This window comes from Eschrichtius robustus, chromosome 17 (assembly GCF_028021215.1).
Source record: "Eschrichtius robustus isolate mEscRob2 chromosome 17, mEscRob2.pri, whole genome shotgun sequence".
NCBI classification, from domain to species: domain Eukaryota; kingdom Metazoa; phylum Chordata; class Mammalia; order Artiodactyla; family Eschrichtiidae; genus Eschrichtius; species Eschrichtius robustus.
The window spans coordinates 470,326-492,888 of record NC_090840.1 but is presented as its reverse complement, the minus strand read 5'-3'; the positions used below and the strand labels follow the sequence as shown (position 1 = coordinate 492,888).

The 22,563-nt window shown below is 47.5% G+C and overlaps 1 protein-coding gene across 7 annotated transcripts in view; it reads left to right on the top strand.

Annotated features, from left to right (window-relative positions):
• Nucleotides 1-22,563, top strand: part of PRKDC (protein kinase, DNA-activated, catalytic subunit) — a 150,452-nt gene that overhangs the window by 111,965 nt on the left and 15,924 nt on the right. For 4 of the 7 annotated variants that reach the window (XM_068525884.1, XM_068525882.1, XM_068525886.1 and 1 more), the window contains exons 63-73: nt 523-728; nt 2,580-2,718; nt 3,537-3,725; nt 4,300-4,524; nt 5,286-5,394; nt 6,784-6,895; nt 16,501-16,675; nt 19,337-19,511; nt 20,702-20,895; nt 21,518-21,701; nt 22,127-22,287. In XM_068525884.1, the coding sequence (XP_068381985.1) occupies nt 523-728; nt 2,580-2,718; nt 3,537-3,725; nt 4,300-4,524; nt 5,286-5,394; nt 6,784-6,895; nt 16,501-16,675; nt 19,337-19,511; nt 20,702-20,895; nt 21,518-21,701; nt 22,127-22,287 (1,869 nt within the window). Of the gene's footprint in view, nt 1-522; nt 729-2,579; nt 2,719-3,536; nt 3,726-4,299; nt 4,525-5,285; nt 5,395-6,783; nt 6,896-16,500; nt 16,676-19,336; nt 19,512-20,701; nt 20,896-21,517; nt 21,702-22,126; nt 22,288-22,563 lie in introns of those variants that run through there. The other 3 variants (XM_068525885.1, XM_068525883.1, XM_068525887.1) reach the window with 2 other exon arrangements.

The following is a 22,563-nucleotide window of genomic DNA, read 5'->3' as shown; positions in this document are numbered from 1 at the left end:
GGGGCTCATTTTTCGTTATTTTTGCGTATACAGAACTCTCAAATTGAGAGTTACAAAGTAGAGGTCAACATGATAATTCCCGAAGCCCTCCATTCCGTGTTGCTGAGCACGTGAGCCCCCGGGTGGGGAGACGTGGGGAGGCTGCCGGGTAGGAGGGGCGAGCGCACCTACTCTGCAGTGACTGGCTGTGAGATCTTTGTGTCTCAGATGCTCTCCTCGTCTCCTCGGTATACGTTCCGGGAAACTGTGGTTGTGGTCTGGACATAGAGCAAGTGTGTAAAACCCTCACTGTCCACTAGTGGTTTTTGTTGCTTTAAATTAATCCTGGATTGGAAGTGTACAGTGAGAAGAGATCATTTCCTCCTCTGAGCAAGTGGGGGGAAGCTTAACAGAACCACACAGAGGAGCTTGTGGCTTCCCGACCACGAACGTCACACCTTTGTGCTCAGCAGAGCGGGGTGCTCGCTGGCAGAGGTGTCTGGGGAGCCGTGGGCTAGCGGGCCGCCGTGTCTGTCTTCGCAGGAGGTCAGCTGCCGACACGCCGACCTGCTGAGCCTGGACCCGGCCGTGGTCAGCGGCGCCGGCCTGGCGGGCCTGCAGCAGCCGGGGGCCATCCACCTGCTGGAGGAAGCGTTGCTGCACCTGCTGCCCCAGGAGCCGCCCGCCAAGCGCGCTCGGGGCAGGCCCGGCCTCCCCGCCGCCGTCGGCAGATGGATGGAGCTCGCCAGGTAAGCCCGGGCCCCGACCCCGCTGGGGCCGAGGCCGAGGCCGATACATCTGGTACAGTTACTTTGTTTACTTGGGAAAAACAAATTCTGTTTCGGTCACGTGAGGCTTTATCATAAGAAAGCCAGTGCCTAATTCTGAGGATGCTGGATTCGGGTGAAATTTGACTTGCGCTTCTTTTCTGTAACACTGGTTTTTAGATCTTCGGGTTCTGGGCGTAAGAGTGGAAGTGAGAGTGGGGGTTCTTGCCTTGCCGCTGTTGTGTGGTCGCTCCTGTCTCTCTGAACTGAGCGCCGTGGTGGGTGCCGAGAGCGGCACAGCGCGGGTTAGACCCCGCCAGCGGCGCGGGCGGCACCCTGGGCGGGAGGAAGGGCCTCTGCGGGGGCTGCTTCTGCCCGCGGGCGTCCTTACCCTCTGGTGTCTGGCGTGGCCATGGGCAGTAGTGACGCCTTGTGCGCTTGGGAGTTTCAGGGGGCAGAGTCTCGGGTCTTGGGTGTTGTCTGGATAAATAAAGCACACAGCTTTTAAGGGCCTAAACTTTTAAACATTTTTTTTTCTAGCTTTATTAATGCTTCCTCACACTTTTTATATTATGTTTGTGCATTCCTTTCAAACAGAATTTTTAAAAATATTTATTTATTTTTAATTGTTCACTTGGCTGTGCCGGGTCTTCGTTGTGGTGTGCAGGATCTTTAGTTGTGGCATGCGAACTCTTAGTTGCGGCATGCATGTGGGATCTAGGTCCCGGACCAGGGATCGAATCCGGGCCCCGTGCATTGGGAGTGCGGGGTCTTTGCCACTGGACCACCAGGGAAGTCCCACGTCATTGTTTTGACCACGGTACAGCGTATGTGCTCCAGGGACCGGGGGCCAGTGTAGGGTGGACCTGAGGCTGGTGTGTTTTCTGAATCCCTAGAAAATGCTTGTAGCTTCGTCTCCTCTTGGACTCCTGGGCTGTGGGCTGTTTTCCCACCTCCCTACCTCTGCCTCTGATTTGTTACCTTTAACTCCCCATGAGCAGGGCAGTAAGAGAGCTATAGCTATTAGATTTTTTTGGTCTAAATTTGGAGTCAGTGGGCTCTGAAAGAGAACCCGTGGGGCTTTTTTGATGTAATAAACACATGAAATTTCATACCCAGGGAAGCACCAAATTCAGGAAGACCAGGAGGGAAGTGGTCCTCAGCTTGGTGGTCAGGCGACTGCAGGGTTAGGAAGAGAGGACATTTGATTTGTGTGGAGACTCAAAAGGTGGGAAAAAGTCTCTAGGAAGAAGGGAACGAACTTACTGAACACTTGAGACTACCTTAAAGGGGGAGCTTGGCTGACAGACCAGCAGGTTTGTGTTAACGTCAGAGATGAATGCTCTAGCCCATGTTCAGGCTGTCAGTAGAATCGAGAAGGCCATAGAACATGGAGTAAAACGTGGCATCTCTAGGACCAGGACTAATTTACCTGCTTTGGGGTTCTTGACTACATTCCAAGTTTTAGGGCTACACAAGGATTCCAAATAGGTTACCACAGATAAGAGCAGTGTCTCAGCGATGAATTAACACAGAACAGCCTCATTTAATGAGTCAGCTTACGCATTGTAAACCTATAATTTTCAGATTTTACTTTAAACGCGCTGTAGAATAACTTCTGCCTTCTGTACGGCTAAAGTAGTCAAACTTAATGGTAACTTCAAAATTTTTAAGATTTTATATTTTTACCAAACAAGAATAATGTATCTTTTTTGGTTAATTATAACGTATGACATCTTGATTTAATATTTCGTTAGAGTAAAGACTTTAAAAATACTGGGGCATTCATTGATTTGGACTTTTTTTTTTTTTTTTTTTCGGTTTGTTTTATAGGCTGTACAGGTCGATTGGAGAGTATGACACCCTCCGTGGTATTTTCAGCAGTGAGATAGGAACAAAGCAGGTCACACAGGACGCATTATTAGCAGAAGCGAGAAGTGATTATTCTGAAGCTGCACGGCTGTATAACGAGGTAAAGTTGATCTCTAGCAAGTATGTTAGTTGCTTAAACGCTTTTGTTCTCTGAATGGAAAAATAGTTAGCTTTCGAATTTAGAGCTTCAAATATTTCAGCTTTATTCCTTAGAATTTACACAAAGTAGTATCAGAAAATGGTTTCATAATAACCGAATGTGAGCTAAGTATTGTTGTTATCTCTTACTCTTTTTAAGAAAACATCACTGAATAAAAGAAAACATTTTTTTACCAAGTACGGTAAAATTGTAAGATGTTACTTCAGTATCTGGTATTATTATGTAATTTCTATTTGAGTAGATTGTTTTCATTCAGTAAGTAAAAAATTTATAAAGAGGTAGGTAAGAGTTGGTTTTGGGAAGATGACTGAAGTCCAGGTTTGTGTTTGAGCTTCCAGTGGCCGAGCGTGGATGTGTAGCGGGTACATACCTGGAGTTCAGGTCTGTGGCCTGTGCGAGAGATCCAGGTGGTGGAATCTTCTGCAATTTTCTGTAAATGTCTTATTTTCTAATTTTCATTCTAAGAACTCTGTAAGTAGTAAATAGTCTACAGTATTTACATCAAATTATGGGTCATTTAAAGTCTTCAGCTTATTCACTGGCTTCATTGTTAAGTTTCCCAGAGAAGTGGTTCCCTCTTGGCTGGGGTTTTTAATACTCATTTGACTGTTAGATTCCACTCAAGTTACTCTGTTTTCCCTTTTTTCTCCCCTTGTCATAAATCTGAAAATGGTTGTTCTTAGTACGAATGTTACACAACCTACAGTGCAAATGTTTTCATCTGTACTGTTCCCAACTTTGTAAAATCATCTTACCAGGCCCTCAATAAACAAGAGTGGGCAGACGGTGAGCCCACGGAAGCCGAGAAGGACTTTTGGGAACTTGCATCCCTCGAGTGTTACAACCAGCTTGCCGAATGGAAGTCGCTGGCGTACTGCTCCACGGCCAGCGCTGACGGCGAGGGTGCCCCAGATCTCAGCAAGATGTGGAGTGAACCCTTCTATCAGGTGTGTGGAGTCATTTCTGAGGTCACGGAAGTAAGTGTTTTAGATGGTCAGGGGTGCTCTCATTAGGCAAGTTGTTTAAAAGTGTCCAAAACCAGGGCAGTAGTTGTGCAGCATTAGGGTGTTTATACGACCTGACACCCCCCAGGCTGCATAGCACTGTTGAACCGCTCACCGCTCTTAGCTCAGCCTTGCAGAAGAAGCGGGTGCCTCTGAAAACGAGCGTCAGCATCCGCGGTGTGGCCGCCGGGAGAGCGCTTCCTGTCGTGTCTGCGCGGCGCTGCAGTCTCACTGGGCCCGCGTGGCCCGTCCGCACTGCTGTCCTCGGCCGTGCCTGGAGGCCCCTCACTTTGTACCAGACGTCCAGTTGTCTTTCAGCTACAAGTAGTTCCCATTTTCTATAGACCGTGTCCTTATGTATTTTGTGGTTATAAAATGAGCCATTTTAGATGAACTTGTTTTAAAATTTGTAGCCTTAGGTGCTTTAAAATTTGAAGCATTAAGCACCATCACTTTGGCACCTGGACCTATAAAATGACACCAGAGATGCCGTGGTGATGAGATTCTCGCTCCTCAGGAGACCTGCCTGCCACACATGATCCGCAGCAGGCTCAAGTCCCTGCTCCGTGGGGAGGGCGACCAGGCCCTGCTGACCTTCGTGGACGAGGCGGTGACCTCGGAGCTGCGGAGGGCCCTGCTCGAGCTCCGCTACAGCCAGGAGCTGAGTCTCCTCTACCTCCTGCAAGATGACGTCGACAGGGCCGAGTATTACATCAGAAACTGCATTCAGATGTTTTTGCAGGTAATATGACATCCCAGCCGGGAATGTGCCATCTCTGTGACCTTTTCTGACATCGGTAAACTCCCGGGTGAGAATCACAGCAGCAGGTTCCCCCGGCCGACCGCGTGACGGGCCCACCCTCCTCGCGTCCTGGTTCCCCTGAGGCCTGTGCACACCGGCCTTGGTCCTGGGGCCTTTTAGTCCCTTTCTCTGTTTTAGAAAGTTCCACGTTTTGTGTCCCCTTGGGGTTTTCTTTCTCTCACTGTGGACGAGCACCTGAGAGCAGGCCCCGCCAGCCCCGGCTCTGTGTTCTTCCTTTGGTGTCGGCTCGTTCTGTTGTTACAGCCGTGTCTTGTGTAGAGTCTGTAAACATTTGTCGTTGCCATATGTGGACGTTCACTGTCTTTATTCTACTTTTCAAATGTGTTTGAGGTTGAGTAGTACACTTGAAGTTTATCGAAGAAGAAAAATTGGCTTCTGTAATTGGCAGTTTCACATTATAGGATGTTGTGATTTTTAAGAATTGGTGGCAAATAGAGGCAACGGTACCCAGTTGTATTGCTTTTATTGATTTTGTTGAACTGAAATGCAATTGAAAACCTAAATTAAAAAAGAAAATTAGACCATTTGTGAATTGCTCCTCTGACCTAATGGTTAACCACTCTGGGACGTCATGTGTAACTGATGTGTCTACAGGGTAGCTGCTGTTTCACGTTGAGAACGGTGTTAAAATCTAATGCAGTGAACTGACTTGTAACCAGTGCTAACTGACTTCTTTCCAGAATTATGCTAGTATTGATGTCCTTTTACACAGAAGTAGACTCACCAAATTGCAGTCTGTGCAGACTTTCATAGAAATTCAGGAGTTCATCAGCTTTATTAGCAAACAAGGTAATGTTCAATTTATACCTACCTTTTTTTTCTTTTATAATTGCGGAAGAGTTTTGGCTTCTGATCTTTTTGCCTAGCGATAGTACATGTTTCCTACTGTATGGGTTAGAAACTGCCTTGAGTTTATTCTACAAATGTATATATTTGGGATTGTTGAAGTAAGTGTTTAACGTGGTCAAGCGCGATTCTGGGCACTGGAGAAGCTTCCAAGGAGTAGTGGTCTGACACATGGCACCCGCAGAGGCAGAGGCAGGTCCAGGGCCCCATGAGAAACTGGGGTGACAGCACCTGGCCGGCAGGACCCCGAGTTGGGCGTGGTCGGAAGAGAGGGGCTCGCAGAAGGCAGGCCTGACCCTGAGGTGCCAGAGCTTCTGTCCTGGATGCCAGCTGGTAAGTAAGGTGCGGCCGAGGGCGGCAATGCCCGGAGCTGGAAGGCCTTTCTGCCGCCGACGAGGAGGTTTTATCCTGGTGCTGATGGGAGGCCACGCAGAGTCAGAGGTAACGTCTTGACTGGAAATCTGAATTTCAGTTTTGTAGGCTTTTCGGAGTACTAATAAGAATTGGTATTCAGAACTATCTACCTAGCTGTTCTCTGTTTTAAATTTGGAGAATGATGTTTCAAGTACATATTATTAATGATGTATTATCCCAGGAGCTATGTTGATCTCTTTTCTCTGTATTACCTAGTTTTTATAACAGCCTTATGAGATGTAGATCCTTTCTCCCCGTTTTATAGGGCATCAGAGATTAAATAACTTGCCTAAGCTAATACATGAAGGATCCAGATTTTGAGCTCAGGGCTGTGATTTAAGCTGAAAGAAAACCAAAGCTTTAAACATTAGCAGTGTGAAATTTAAATTTCATGAGGATTATCATGAATCCCTTTTCCGAAGCCCTCGAGGCCAGGTCGTTTGGGGGTTATCACCGGCAACCTTGTGTGCATACTGGGTTGGGCCTTGTGTGCAGTGGCCCGTCAGCCCACGACTGATGGCTGTCCACCGCCCGGGTGGGTGTCCCCACGAGTGGCGTAAACAGACTGTAAGTTGCCCTGTGATGATTCAGATCAGATTTTGCAAACAGGAAAGTTGGCTGCAACTCTGTGAAAAACATGTCAGTTTTCAGTGCTTTTTAGATTTTGGAATCGTGGATGGAGGATTGTGGACCTGTGCTAAATGTAAAAATTGTGGATGTTTATTTCCTCATCTTCCCTCTATGGCCCGAAGAAATTGAGTTTTAATGCCAGAATATTTAAAATATGGTAGCTTTTGCTCCTGTTGTGAAAGATAAGACAAAACATTTAAATTTGGACAAGAAATTTGACAGCTGCACTTTGTAAGGTGGTCTGGTCACTGAGCCGTGGACATAGTCACACTCTGATATTATTTTTAGGCAATATGTCATCTCACCTTCCCCTTAAGAGGCTTCTAAAAACCTGGACAAGTAGATATCCGGATGCTAAAATGGACCCCATGAACGTCTGGGATGACGTCATCACGAATCGGTGAGATGTTGAGCCTTCTGAGTTGAATGTCGATTCTTTTTTGAAGTTGCCAGAATAGCTTTTCTCCCAAACTGTGGTTTAGACAAATGTGGGGTCTGAGCCTCGTGGGCCAACTTCCACTGAGGTTGTTCTGACAGTACTCTCCGTGCGTCTTTGTCCCCTGGTCCATTCCGTGCTGGGCGGTGAGAGAAGGCAGGGGCGTCCCCTCTGCTCCTGTCTCAGGGCTGAATGTGGGCGAGTGACATGGCAGCAAAGAAGATACTGCTTAACGACTTCTTCTTATTCTGTTATTATAACCTGGATTTTTGACACTCCCACCTCCTACCTCCCAGCTCTGTTACGTGCTGTATTCATCACTTCGCCGGGTCTGAGATTCTTCTCCTCACCTGTAACGGCCCTGGGTAATCCTAGGCAGGTATTAACCATATGTGTCGGAGAAGAGGTAATAGAGCCAGAGCGGTTGTGAGTTATTTTGTTCAAAAACACACAGTCAGTAGGACTGAAGGACTGTGACCCCACGTTTGGCGTTCTTGCCGTTGGACCCTGTTTCCTCTGATACTACAGCTTTTTAAAATTTTACTTTTTATACGTTTTATTTTTCAAACTTTTTTTACTTTTTATTTTGAGACAAGTTCTTACTTATAAGAAAGGTTACAAGAAAGGTAGAACTCTCCTGTGTACCTTTTACCCAGATACACTTTTTTTTTTTTTTTTTTTTTTTAACATTTTTTAACATGTTGCCACCTTAGCATTTTTTTCTTTCTCTCCACATATATTTATTTTCGGAACCATTTGAGGGTAAGTTGCATACGTCTGTTTCTTTACCTCTGTTTGTATCGGTGTACCTTTCCTAAGAAAAAGAGTATATTCTTAGAACCACAGTACAGTAGTAACTTCTCTGTTTTCATTTTAATCTACAGCCTCAATTTCAGTTTTGTCCGTTGTCCCATTAACGTCCTTTAAGGCAATTTGTCTTTTAAGACAGGATCCAGTGCAGAGTCATGTACACATTTAGTTGATGTATCTTTTTGGTCTCCCCTAATCTGGAACAGTTCCTCAGCCATCTTTCATGACACTGACACTTCTGAGGAATTTTCTTCTGTTTGGGTTTGGCTGTGTAGCCTCATGATTATCTTCAGGTGAAATACCCATAGCCAGAATACCACTTAAGTGGAGTATTCGTCCTGTGGTATCACATCTGGAAGCACAGAGTGTCCACCTGCCTTTTACTGGTGGTAGCAGTGTTGATTGCCTGGTTAATACTGTGTCTGGTCTTTTCTGGTGTACAAGGCCTGTTTTTTCCTCTGCAGCTAACAAGCAATGTGGGAGATGCTTTGAGACACGCCTGTATCCTGCTTCTGATGAGACCTACTCCTCCGTGTTCTGTGTCTGTGGATGACTTTAGCCCAGACCAGCCTTGTGCCGGGTCTTACTTGCGGCAGGTGGGCTCCTTAGTTGTGGCTCACCGGCTCCTTAGTTGCAGCATGCGTGTGGGATCTAGTTCCCTGACCAGGGATCAAACCTGAGCCCCCTGCATTGGGAGCACGGGGTCTTAACCACTGTGCCACCAGGGAAGTCCCTCCAGGCTCATCTTGCAAAATTATCCTCCTATGTTTCCTTCTAGAAATGTTGTAGTTTTAGTTCTTACATTTAGGTCTATGATCCAGTGGAAGATAATTCTTGTAGATGGTATGAGGTAGGGATACATGTTCACTTTTTCCATATGGATATCTAGTTGTCTAGTCCCATTTGTTCAGAAGTCTTACTTTGTATCACTGAATTGCCTCGGCACCTTTTCTGAAAATCAGTGACGGTTATGTCTGTGGGTCTGTTTTTGAATGCTCTGTTCTGTTCCTTGATTTATATGCATATCTTTTCACAATATCAAACTGTCTTCATTACTGATGCTTTATAGTAAGTCTTAAGTCAGATAGGGTGAGTTCTCCAACTTCGTTTTATGAAAACTGCTTTGTTTATTTTATGTTGCTTACATTTATATATACATTTTAGTATCTGCTTATTATCAATTTCTACCAGAGAAAAAAGAAAAAAAGAAAAACAGAGGTTGGGATTTTGTTGACTCTAGATCAACTTTGGGAATTGCTGTCTTAACAGTGTAGAGTTCTCCAATTCATGAATGTGGTATGTCTCTCTGTTTATTTAGGTCCTCTTTAATTTCAAAGATTTGTATTTTTTCCATCTGGAGATCTTAGCTGTCTTTTGTTAGATTTGCTCCTAAGTATGTATGGTTTTTTCAGCACTGTTGTAAATGGAGGGTTTTTTTTTTTTTTCATTGTATTTTCTGGTTATTTGCTGTTCATATACTGATTTTCTGAAAGTTTTGTTTTATCATGAATGGTGTTGAATTTTGTCAAATGCTTTTTCTGCATCTATTTAATTGGTCGTGTTGTTTTTCTGCTTTATTGTGTGTGTGTCTGTTAGGTCCATTTTGTCTATGGTATTGTTCAAATCTGCTATTTCCTTATTGATTTTCTGTCTGGATGATCTGTCCATTGTTGACAGTGGTATTAAAATCCCCAACTATTATTGTATTGCTGTTTATTTCTCCTTTTAGTTCTATTAGTATTTGCTTTATATACTTAGGTGCTTCATTGTTGGGTGCATAAATATTTACAATCGTTGTATTTTCTTGACAGATTGGCAATTGGCCCCTTTATCATCATGTAATGACCTTCCTTGTATCTTTTTACCATTGTTAGCTTAAAATCTATTTTGTCTGGTATAGTATAGCTACCCCTGCTTTTTTAGGTTACCATTTGCTTGAAATATCTCTCCCACCCTTGACTCTTGTCAGTGTGTCTTCAGAGCGAAAGTGAGTGTATTGTAGGCAGCATATCGTTGGAGATCTTTTTTTTTTTTTTTTTTTCTGGCCGTGCCTCCTGGCTTGTGGGATCTTTGTTCCCTGACCAGGGATTGAATCTGGGCTACCGCAGTGAAAGTGCCAGGGGTCCTAACCACTGGACCACGAGGTAACTCCTTGGATCTTGTTTTTTTTTAATCGCTTAGAGAATCTAAACCATTTACATTTGAAGTAATTATCAGTAGGTAAGGCTTACTGTTGCCATTTTGTTAATTGTTCTCTGACAGTTTTGTGGGTTCATTACCCCTTGTTGCTTATCCTGTTCTCTTTTTGTGTGATTTGATGGATGACTTCTTGTTTGGTGTGCTTTGACTTCTTTATCGTGATCTTTTGTGTAACTACTACAGTTTTTTCCTTTGTGTTTACCACAAGACTTACATAAACTATCTTGTAACACCTGATTTTAAGCTGATAACAGCTTAACTGTGATAACATTCTTAAACTTTATGCTTTTGTGTCCTCATCCCTCTTACATTTTAGGTTATTGATGTTACAGTTTACATATTTTTATATCATGCATCCAATACCAGATTATTGAAGTTATGGTTATATTTAATACATTTGTTTTTTAAGTTTTAAACTGGAGTTGTCAGTGAATTACATACCACCACTGCCATGTTAGAGAATTTGACTTTGGTTTTATATTTACCATTACCAATGAGTTACATGCTAACTTCGGGTGTTTCTGGGATGTTAATTAGCATCACAGTTCTGCTTGAAGAACTCCCTTTAGCTTTCCTGTAAGGCAGGCAGGTCTAGTAATGGACTCCCTCAGCTTTTGTTTCTCTCTTCTTCATTTCTGAAGGAGAGCTTTGCCAGATACAGTATTCTTGGTTGACAGTTCTTTTTTTCTTTCAATATTTTGAATGTATCACCCCATTCTCTCCTGTCCTGAAATGTTTCTTTTGAGGACTTCGCCTATAGTCTTACTGGGTGGGGGGTGGAGGGTGGGAGGGTTCCCTTGTGTGACGTGTCGCCTTTCTCTTGCTGCTTCCAAAAGTCTTTGTCTTGGACTTTGGACACTTCAGTTGTAATGTGTCTCGGTGTACCCCTATTTGGATTCAACCTACTTGGGCTCTTTTTTTTTTTTTCCCCTCCAAATATTTATTTATTTATTTGGTTGCACCGGGTCTTAGTTGCAGCAGGTGGGCTCCTTAGTTGCGGCAGGCAGGCTCCTTAGTTACGGCAGGCAGGCTTCTTAGTTGCAGCTCGAGGGCTCCTTAGTTGTGGCTCGCGGGCTCCTTAGTTGTGGCACGCGAACTCTTAATTGCTGCATGCATGTGGGACCTAGTTCCCTGACCAGGGATCGAACCCCGGCCCCCTGCATTGTTGGGGTCTTTTGGGAGTCAGGGATCTGGGTGTCCATTTCTCTCTTCAGGTTAGGGAAGTTTTCAACCATTATTGCTTTAAATGCACTTTGTCTTTTTCTTTATCTCTTCTCCTTCTGGGATTTTTATAATGGGTGTGTTGTTTCTCTTATGCTCTGCTACACTCTTTTTCATTCTGTTTTCTTTTGCTCCCCTGACTGGATAATTTCATTGAATCTGCCGCATGGTCGAATCTGCTTTTGAAGCTCTCTGTTGAATTCTTCAGTTCCAGGATTTCTGTTTTTGTTTTTTTTGATGGTTTTTGTCTTTTTGTTAAACTTCTCATTTTGTTCATGCATTGTTTTCCTAATTTCACTTAGTTGTCCGTGCTTTCTTGTAGTTCACTAACTTCTTTAAGTGGATTATTCTGAATTCTTGCCCGACAGTTCATAGATCTCCATTTCTTTAGGGTCCGGTGTGGAGCTTTATTAGTTTCCTTTGGTGGCATCATGGTTAGCTGATTTTTCGTGATCCTTGGTTCATTATGTTGGTATCCACGCATCTGAGTAAATGGTCTTGTTCAGACTTTGCAGAGATAGTCTTTCACCAGTCAGCTCAGCCTGGGGCCCTGGACGTGTCAGCTGGTAGCTTCCTTGGGCAGGTGGGGCCTGCTGTTGTGTATTTGGGGTGAGGCTGCTGCCTGAGCTCTCGAGGTTGGGGGTCGGGGTGCCGCTGGCCCAGGACAGCTGGGTAGGACTGGGGTCCTGCCGCAGCGCAGCTGTAGGGTGGCTCTGTGTTGCCTGCCTTCTCTGGTCAGGCTTCCTAGGTGGTGGGACTGGGTGCCACGCTCAGCAGTAGGTGGGGCACCGCCCCAGGGGGTCGGGGGAGGCAGCCAAGCTGGCCCAGGGCCAGCATAACTCATCGCCTGGGGACCCAGATCAGTTGAGACCACACAGCGAATTCCCTGGCTAGGCAGGCCACCGGCTTGACTCTGCAGATGGGAAGGGAGGGGCTCCAGCACCACTGTCACTGGGCTGTGGGATTTCCCATGTGCTCTGGTGAGCTTCCCCGGCTAGGCGAGCTGAAGGCTCTTGGGCAAGTTGGTTTCCCTGCCCGTGCGCGAGGGGCCACCACGCAGGCCCCCGGCTGGCCAGACTCTTGTTTGGGAACCAAATGGAACAGAACCGTGAGCCAAGCTCCCTGGCCTGCTGGGCCAGTGTCCCGACTCTGTCCACCGGCAGGCGCTCTGACCACGTGCTGCTGTGAGCAGGGTTTCCCAGTCAGGTGGGTGGGGCTGTGAATTAGCTCCCTGCCCAGGCAGAGGGCAGAACACGCTCCAGGCCAGCAAGGCTCGTTGTTTGGGTCCTGAATCGGGCAGACGCACGCCCTGCCCAGCTCCCTGGTCAGACTGGGCCGCCGTGTCGGCTCAGGCACGCGAAGCCACTGGTTAGGATTTCTGCTCGGGCTCTGCTGGGACTGCCTGGCAGGATCCCAGCCCTGGTAGCTGTAAGCCCCACCCCGTCTTCTGTCATACCCTGAGCCCCGCGATGGGAGCCTGGGAGGTGAGACCCACAGCCCTGGGCTTTTGTCTTCCCGCTGGAGAAACTGTAGGCTCGGGGGCCCCGGTTGCGGTCCCAGTGCGGCTGCTTCTCGCACCCTTCAAGTGGAGTCCCTCACAGTCCCCGGGGTGTGGGGCTGTTTACGCCTCATCCCCGTGTTGTGGGGTTTTCCCAGTGCTGTCTCGTCCTTGAATGTCGTTGGTTGGTTTTCCTGTGAGGGGGACCGAGGTCGAGAACGACCTGTGTCACGATCTGGATGATGTCACTCATCTTTGCTGTTTGTGGTGTGGTGACATCACTTGTCTTTGCTGTGTTCATGATGTAATATGTTGCTTTTAAAAAAAACTTATTTTTGGCTGTGTTGGGTCTTTGTTGCTGCGTGCAGGCTTTCTCTAGTTGCGGCGAGCGGGGCCTACTCTTTGTTGCGGTGCACGGGCTTCTCGTTGTGGTGGCTTCTCTTGTTGCAGAGCACGGGCTCTAGGCGCGCAGGCTTCAGTAGTTGTGGCTCGCGGGCTCAGTAGTTGTGGCTCGCGGGCTCTAGAGCGCAGGCTCAGTAGTTGTGGCGCACGGTTTTTGATCCATGAAATAGTTAGAAGTGAGTTTTCTGTGTCTCTTATTTATTGATTTCTGAATTAACTCCTTGTGGTTATAAACACACACTGTATGGTTTCAGCCTTTTTAAATTTATTGAGACTTTTTTTATGACCAAGCGTATGGTCTACTTTAGTAAATATACCATGAGCACTTGAAATTCCTGTATATTCTGCAGTTCTTGGACATAATGTTTATAATTTTCATTTAGATTGAGGTGGTCAATTGTGTTTTTCAGATCTTCCATGTCTCTAGTGATTTTTTTGTTTAGTTCCATCTGCTGCTGAGATTGGGATTTCAAAACCTCCTACTGTGATTGTGGAATTGTCTGTTTTGCCTTTTAATTCTGTTTTTACTCATTGTATTTTGAACTGAGTTATTAGGCACATACGTGTTGATAATTGCTGTGTCTTCCTGATGAAATGTGCATTTTAGCTTATGTTGCAGTAAAGACATATTGACACGTGTGTACTTCATATATGTATATATATATATATATATACATATATGAAGCAACAGTGAAAATATTAACAGATAATATATTTTTGCTTTAAATAGTCTAACATGATTCAGAACTTACAAGGAACAGTCTTATATACTCACCATTTCTTTTCTTTCTTTCCTTCTCTCTCTCTTTCTTTTTTCCTTTCCTTTCCTTTTTTATTTCGGGGGGGGGCACGCTGCATGGCATGTGGGATCTCAGTTCCCCGACCAGGATGGAACCCGCGCCCCTTGCAGTGGAAGGCAGAGTCTTAACCCCTGGACCCCCAGGGATGTCCCTGCACTCACCAGTTTTGATGCTCATCATTTGTTCCTAAAGATCCAAGTTTTCCTCTAATATTTCCCTTCAGCTGAAGATTTTCCTTCCGCAGTTCTTGGAATTCAGGTCTGCCTGTGATGAATTCTCTTGCTTTTCCTTTGTCTGAGGTGTCTTTATTTCACTTCATGCCTGAAGAATATTTTCTCGGGGTATAGAATACTGGGGGATCATTTGTCCTCTATGTTTCCGAAGGGAAAGTCACGCTTGTTCATATGGTTGTTCCCCAATATGTAATGTGTCACATTTGGGGGCTGGTGTCAAGATTGTTTTTTTTTTTTTTATTGTTGGTTATCAGCAGTTTAATTATGATGTGTCTATGTATGGTTTTCTTTGAATTTATCCAGTTTGAGCTTCACCAAGCTTCTTGAATCTGTACATATATGTCACCAAATTCGGGAAATTTTCTGTTATTGTTTTTTCAAGTATTTTTTTTGCCCCAATTTTTCTCTGTTTGTGGGATGCCAATTACACATGTATTAGACCTTCTGACATTGTCCCACAGGTTCACTTTTATTCAATCTTTTTTCTCTTTATTCTTCAGATTAGATCATTTCTATTGATCTGTCTTTAAACTGACTGTTGTTTCCTCTTTTAAGCCTGTCTAGTGAATGTTTTATTTCGGGTACTTTTCAGTAAAATTTCTCTTTGGCTCTTTCTACACTCCCTCTCTGCTGAGATACCTACTTTTTCATTTATTCCATGTGTATTTTTCTTGACCTCTTAGAGGTAGTTAAAATAGCTGTTTAAAGGTCCTTGTATGACCTTTGCAACCTCTTGGTCGTCTCAGAGTCGACATCTGCTTACTGTCCTTTTCACTGAAAACAGGCACATTTTCTTGGTTCTTTGGATTTCAGTGAATTTTGGCTTGTGTCCTAGAAAGTGTGCAGACTGAGCTCCTTTACAGCTCCCAGGGGACGTGGGCTGTTCTGCCCCTGCAGCAGCTGGCCCCTTAGACTTGCACCTGGGCTCTCGCTTTCTGCAGGCTCAGGTCTCAGTTCAGCTCTCAAGTCAGTCCTGCACACGCGCCCGTCGCGGGGTGGCCGTGGCCCACGCTGCTTCCTGTGCAGAGCTAGAGGCTCCCTTCTCTGCTCTGTCCCCTGCAGGGTGCCCTCTGCAGCCTTTGGTTCCTCCAGGCACAGTACAACAGGGCTTGCTTCTTTCAGAGTCTTCGTACTCAGGCTGCCACACTCCACGTCGTGGTTGTCCTTGTGGCAGAACTGGGAGAAGACAGAGAAAAGCAGGGCACTCACCGCAGTGGCAGAACCTTCTCCTGGTTTCCGCGTCCTTGAAGGCGGCCGTCTTTTACTTAGCCTCAGACCCCTGGGTGGTTGTGATTGCATGCTACCCCGTTTCTAGCCGTCACCAGCAGAAGGGCGGCTTCGGCGCCTCCTGCGGCCTCTCCAGAGCCAGGGCTCTGTCACTTTTACCAAGATGGCTCTTTCCGGGCTCCTTCCTCCGAGGGCTGACACAAGAGCATGCCGGGTACCACCTTTGTTTCACCTGTGCCCTCCCTCTGGGACTTCCTGGCTACTCTGCCGCGTGGAGTGGAATGCACTCTTCTCGGTGGTGATGGCGTGTCCTCCTCACCTGCTGCCCCCCTTTCTGGGAGCCCAGGCCCTCGTTCACACTGCAGGGTGACATTCCTGTTCACGCGTTGCTTCTCCAGGTTTTACCCAGCACCCAGGGTCCACCACCTTCGCTTGTTTAGCTCTTGGGAAGGGGGCACTTGTGTGGTGGTCATGGGGTCAGGAGCACAGGAGCAGAGCCGTGGCTGGGGAGGCTGCATGTTGGGAAAAACTGAAAAAAATAAGCAAGAGAGATGTGAGACTTGCTAGTTTATCTGGCCACAGTGTTTCTAAGAAAATTGAAATTAGTCCGCAGATGCACAGAAAGTTAGTTGATTATTAATTGGGGTGAATTTTGTATGTTCAGGTCCTTTGTCCGTGTTACTGACAATGAAAATAATGAAAGTAAGATCATGGGAACCAAGTCAAATATGTAAACTTATGATACAAATAAGAATAACCTTCTGACCGTACACGTGATACAGCCACTGTTCTCAGTGGTTATAGCCTGTCTGCTGCTATGTGATGAAGACCTTAGATTTGGAGATAAAAGGAGAAAAATGGTTTTGACTCAACACAGGGTGTGCTGTCCATTTGTTAAGAGAGCAGGTTGTGAGTGTTAATACTTTACTTTGTGGAGGCGGAAGCAGTAGATGCTGTCTGGAGAATTGTGTTGAAATATCCTCAGTGATCTTCCAAGAGCTGGTTAATTAAAATGGGGGTTAAGTCCAGTTCTGAGAGTGTACATGTATAGTCTAAAAAATGAGCAAAATTTTAACAACTGTAGCATTTCTGTCTGAATGCTATCCAGCAGCTTCCTGAATGTCAGAGATTTCTTTTATGAGTCCCGCATTAATTCTTATTTTTCTTTGTTTCACGTAGATGTTTCTTTCTCAGCAAAATAGAGGAGAAGCTCCCTCTCCTTCCGGACGACGGTGGTGTGAGTGAGGATGCGGACGGGGTGGGCGTGGAGGCCGTGGAGGAAGACGCTCGGTCTCTGATCGCGAGCTGCAGGTTCTCCATGAGGCTGCGGATGGTGGAGAGCGCGCGGAAGCAGGTGGGCGCGCCCGGGCCACAGACGCTCCGGAACTGGCGTTCTTTAAACTTAGCTTTTCTTTAAAATCTGAAGCTTAGGGATAATTGAGGAGTTAGTTTTTTGTTTTGTTTTTTTTTCTCTCTATAAGGAAGTACACTTGAAGAAATACTTAAACTTTTCCAGAAAGCCTCTAAAGTTTATTATACACTTGTTAATCACTTCAAAATGATTATTTTCTGCTTTACTTATAAAGAAAATAAATCTAATACAGATTTTCTCTTGTTTAACAAAATGAATACTTGCCAGGTAGTTAACAAATTATATTTAGGTTTAGTTTGTGGAAATCTATCATTTGATAATAAGATCCTTTCTTGATAGAAGTGCAGTTTGCTTAAAAGTCGCATATAGGCATTTCAACTGTATTAAATTATATTTTTCATGTAATTAAATCATATTTGGGTATACTAGGGGAGCTTGCTGTTTTAATGACCCTATATTGATTGCTATTATAAAGCAAAGAATATTATTCTAGTACAAATAATTAATATTTCTGTTTTGTGGGTTTAAAGGCTCATTTATAGGTTTTTCCTTGAGATGGGTTTTGTATCAGGAATTTTTATATTTCCAATAACAGCAGCCTAAGTGAATAAAGGAAGTAACTCTGTCGGTTCCCTGCATTCAGTTCTGGAGGAGCTGGCCTTCAGACGCTCTCAGCTACTCCACCGAGGAGGCCCTGCTCCCTCGCCTGGTCTCCCCAGGCTCTCCCCTTGAAGTTGTGGGTGCTCTGGGTGTTTCAGGTCGTGCCCCCTCCCCACTGAGCCTTTCTGGAATCAGGTAGTGTCTTCCCTCACTATTTCCTGCAGAGAAAAAGGAGATGCTTTTTTTCCAGAAGGCCCTGGTCATTTTGCCCTCCATCCCCTTAGCTCTGGGTGCAGCAGGGAGTGGCCGTGGTCCGGGGCACATGGCCGAGGCGGTGCGTGTGGCCTCTCAGCAGGAAGTGGGGGGCACATCCCAGGAGGGGGTACAGTGGGTGCTCCCCACTTCTGGGGGCAGGGCACGAGGAGAGGGGGCAGGAAGGCTCCATGGAGGGCCTCGGAGGCGTTTGGGGATGGTAGGAGAGGAAGGTACTGAGATATATTTAAACAAAATCCCAAAGGGAGAAACCGGGAATCGTGGCGGCTGCTGTGGGCGGAGGGCTTGTCTCGTGGTGCTGGGTTGAGGTGGACTGTGGAGCGTGTGGCCCAGAACCAGGGACTGGCGACCAGGAGACCATCGAAGGCCTTGGACGTGCTGGTGGGATGAGAACTGTGTGAAAGGTACACTCTTCGACGCAGATACAACAAGGCCAGAGACCGCAGGAATGACGGGGGTGACGGGACTTGCGGCCCGAGTGGCTGGAAGGGTCGTAACAAGGACTCACGGGACTGATGTCAGTGTCCTCGAAGCTCAGCAGAGACTTAGACGTAAAAGACGTCCCCACACAGCCAACTAAGTAAAGAACAGAGAAATCGTGCATTAAACCTAAAAACTTCTGTGCCTCGAACGGCACACTCGAGAAAGTGAAGAGACAACCCCTATGATGGGAGGAAATATTTGGAAATCATGTATCTGGTAAGGGTCTGCTTATCCAGAATACATAAATAACTCTTTACAACCGAACAACAGAAAGTCCAACAAACCAGTGAGAAAACAGGCAAAGGATCTGAAATAGACATTTCTCACAAGAAGACACACAAGTGGCCGGTACGCACATGAAAAGACACTCAGGGGACTTCCCTGGCGGTCCAGTGGTTAGGACTCCGCACTTCCACTGCAGGGGGCACGGCTTCGATCCCTGGTTGGGGAACTAAGATCCCGCAAGCCGTGTCGCATGGCGAAAGAAAGAAAGAAAGGGAGAGAGAGAGAGAAAGAAGGAAAGAAAAGACACTCAGCACCACGAGTCATCAGGAGGATGTAGGTCAGACCAGAGCGAGGTCCCGCTGCACACCCACGGGACGGCTGGAGTAGAGGGGCGGCCCTCCGTGCAGGGAGGTGAGCGGTGCATCCACCGTGGAAATCAGTCTGGCAGCTCCTCCAAAAGCCAGAGGGTTACCATTTGACCCAGCAGTTCCCCTCCTCGGTATATACCCAAGAGAAATGAAAACTTAACGTCCACACAGAAATTTGTATACAGATTCTTTATGTTCATTGAAATTAGAAAAAAGAGCATTATTCAAAATAGCCAAAAGGTGGCAACAACCCGGAAGTTTATCAGTAGATAAATAGATAAATAAACTGTGGTTATCCATGCAGTAGCATGTTACTCAGCCACAGCAAGGAGTGGAGTTCTGCTACACACCACCAGACACAGAATCAGAACGCATCTCCTGACTCCCTCGATAGGAAGTGTACAGAATAGGCAGACCCGGGGCAGAAGGCTGTGGTCGCTGGGGGCTGGGGGAGGGGAGCAAACGCCTGTGGATGGAGGGTTTCTTGGCGGACGACAGAGTCCCGGAATCAGACGGCAGCGATGGGCGCCCCGCTGCGTGAGTGTCCTGCAGACCCTGGACTGTGTATCTGGCCCGGCGAGAAAGCCAAGGTGATGGGTCACTGAAGGCCAGTGAGAAGCTCCTCTTGTACAGTGACTTGACTTCTCATTATCCTCCTGTGTCATCTTTCTGCTTTCTCTCTTCTGCCGTGCAGAATAATTTCTCGCTTGCCTTGAAACTGCTGAAGGAGCTGCACAGAGAGTCAAAGACACGGGAGGACTGGCTCGTGAGGTGGGTGCAGAGCTACTGCCGGCTGAGCCACAGCCGGGCCCGGGCCCAGCGCCGGCCCGAGCAGCTCTGCGCGATGCTGAGGACGGTGTCCCTGCTGGGTACGAGGCTCTTCTCCCCCCACAGTTGGTGTTGTGGCTGCGTGTCTTCTCACAGTATTCTTTGTGCTGCTTTATCTGACAGTTGGGAATTAAATTTTGTAAAGCTTTTATTAAATATTTATCAAACATGTGGAGCCAAGATACTGTGTATCTTAGTAATACTACTTTTGGAGCTTTTATTTCTTCATCTGTAGACTAAAGTTGAAGTTTAAAATGTTCTGTTTAAGACTTAGCCAAATTTTGGGTGTAATAGTTTACTTATTTTGAAAACTTTATGTTTACATACAAGAACTGCCTAAAAAAATTAACCACGAAAGCCTTTTTCCTCCTCAGTTCTTCTGTCTGTGATGACGTGGCCTGTAAGGCTGAGGGGGAACCCCGTGTGTGGGTCCCGGGTCTCGTGTGCACATCCCAGGTGCACGGCAGGACTTTCCCGCGGCCTCCCGCCTGGTCCCGAGCCCGAGTCTTGAGCAGGATGGGGAAGCACTTTCCACGTTGATCCCAGGATCAGAAAATGATCCTATGACTGCGCAACTATTTTTTGTAGGCTTTTCTGGGGGAGCGATGGGGGGAGGAGGTTGAGTTTGCTGCCATTAAGATGACAGTTAGTTCTCGTGATAATAACTGGCTGTCGTTGGTCACAGCCTTGTGAAGTCAGCGTCTCCTGGATGAGCAGGTGGTGTGGGTGCAGGGCTTGCTGGGTGGCGGCCCTTTCTCTTCTCGGCCTCTGCACGCTGTGGGCTTGCCCAGAGCCACACGGCCGGACATAGTATTCGATCTTGGACTGCAGTGGTCTCTGTTGCTTTATCAGCTGCAGGGGACAGCGTCAGTTTAAAAATCTGGGTTACTGATGTACATGCACGAATGCGTTAGAAAGCGCCCTTTCTGCTCTCTGTAACACAAAGAAGTGCTTGGACAAAATGCAGAAGGGTGATGCTTGAGTGGAAGTTTACGTGATGTTTTGATTGTTGAGCCGCGGTGGACTGGTCGCTGCTGACAGAGAACACGTTCCATTAACGTGAGTGAGTTCAGGAGGTTCTCGCACCAGCGGCTGAAGTCAGTTTCTTACACCTTCAAGATTTCTTTTAGTTTCTTAATAGAAAACAACCTTTGAACACTATGAATATCTTCTTTTTAACTTACGTCACTCAGTTCTCAAAAAATCGTGTGTGTGCGTGTGTGTAATCCAGCAGGTGAGAACACGTCAAGCTACTTGAGCAGAAATGTTGCGGCTTCCCGTGACCATAACGTTCTCGCGGGCACAACGTACAGGATCATGGCCGACGCTCTCAGCAGCGAGCCCCCCTGCCTCGCTGGGATCGAGGAGAGCAAGGCCAGGAGCGTCGTGGAGCTCTCGGGATCCAGTTCAGAGGATGCCGAGAAGGTAGTGACGCTGGGAGCCTGAGCTCTTCACGTCGTGTGTTTGTCTCGACCACGCAGGCTCCGCTACACGGAAGAAACGACAAGTCTCGCTTTGTGTTTTTAAGACATATTTGACAGTTACACGCAGTCAGGTTTCTTATTGGAAAAATGACATACTCCCTGAGTTTCCTGTTTATTTGAACGACACCCTTCTTTTAGTGTTAATAACGAGAAGTCTGTGTTGGATTGATGTGGACGGTTCTCCCATGAATTTTGTTAGTGGAATCTCACCACCAGTCTCCATTCAGACACCCCGCTAGCTTGTGGGAAGAATCAGCTTTTCTGCTTTTTTATGTAGCACCTGCTTTGTTGGCGTTTCTCAGGTGGTTCTGTATGTTCGTGAGTTCCCACGTGCTCCCCGCGTCACTTGTGTCCCCAGCCTCCAGCCCTTCCTGAGCCCTGCCCCGCGTTGGTTTTCAGGTGCCGAGGTGGCGCGGGGCTGGCGTCTCTTTCCCAGTCCAGGCGGACCTGGCTCTGCCCTCGAGTGGCTTTCTGTTTACCGGTGGCTGACGGGTCCCGGTGGGGGGCAGGGTCTTCAGGAAGCTTGGTCCCGCTCACAGCCTGCCGGGGTCTCTGCCTTCCAGGTCGCGGCAGGCCTGTACCAGAGAGCATTCCAGCACCTTTCTGAGGCCGTGCGGACGGCGGCACAGGAGGAGGCCGGGCGCCCGGCGTGGGGCCAGGAGCCTGCGCGCGGGCTGGTGGCGGCTTGCCTGGCGCTGGTGGAGTTCTGTGACCAGCGGCTCCGCAAGCAGGAGGAGGGCCCCCCCGGTGAGCCCCGCGCGTGCCAGCCGGAGACGTAGGGCCTTGCAGGTCCCGTGGTCTCCTGTGTGTTTTTCAGTGGCATGTGTTCTGAGAGACGGCTTGTCTGTTTAAGAGGCGGTGACGTGGCCACGCCCCACGGCTGGCGTGGGGCCGGAGTTGGGCGTCTCTGTCCCCTCCCTCCGTCTGCTTCCCTGACGCGTGTCTGACCAGCTCCTGCGGCCGCCCCTCGTGTTCCAGCCCAGGAAGCAAACTGCTTCACCCGGTAGCAGAGGTCAGCGTCGGAGAGGAGCTCTTACACGCGGTCCGAGACCGTGTGCTGAGCTGCAGTAGTTGTTAGAAAGGAAGCCTGGGGGAGAGCAGCCGGCGCCGAGTCTGCCACTCGTGTCTGTGTGTGGGTAGTGACCACATGTCTCCTCTCCTGTCCCCGGTAGTCCTGGACGCTGCAGAGCTGCACACGTATCCAGCCCTCGTGGTGGACAAAATGCTGAAAGCTCTGAAGTTACACTCGAGCGAGGCCCGGCTGAAGTTCCCCAGACTCCTCCAGATTGTCGAGCAGTATCCAGAGGAGACCCTGAGCCTGATGACCAGAGAGGTCGGTGTCTTCCTTCTAGCAAAGGGGACTTGACCGGGCTAACGGATGTGCTGTGTGGGGCGCGTGTGTTCGTGGCTTTTCCTAACCACCGAGCTTTGCTCCATCCCAACAACATATGTCATTTAAAACCGTGTAAGCGAGTGTTCCCACGCACCCACTTTCCTCTGCGGGTGTTGACACGAAGGCCGCGTCTGAACAAGGACCGGGACGGGAGGAGGTGAGTCCCGCGCCCCGGAGTGGGCTGCCCCTCAGGGCTGGACTGCGTCTGTGCGTCCG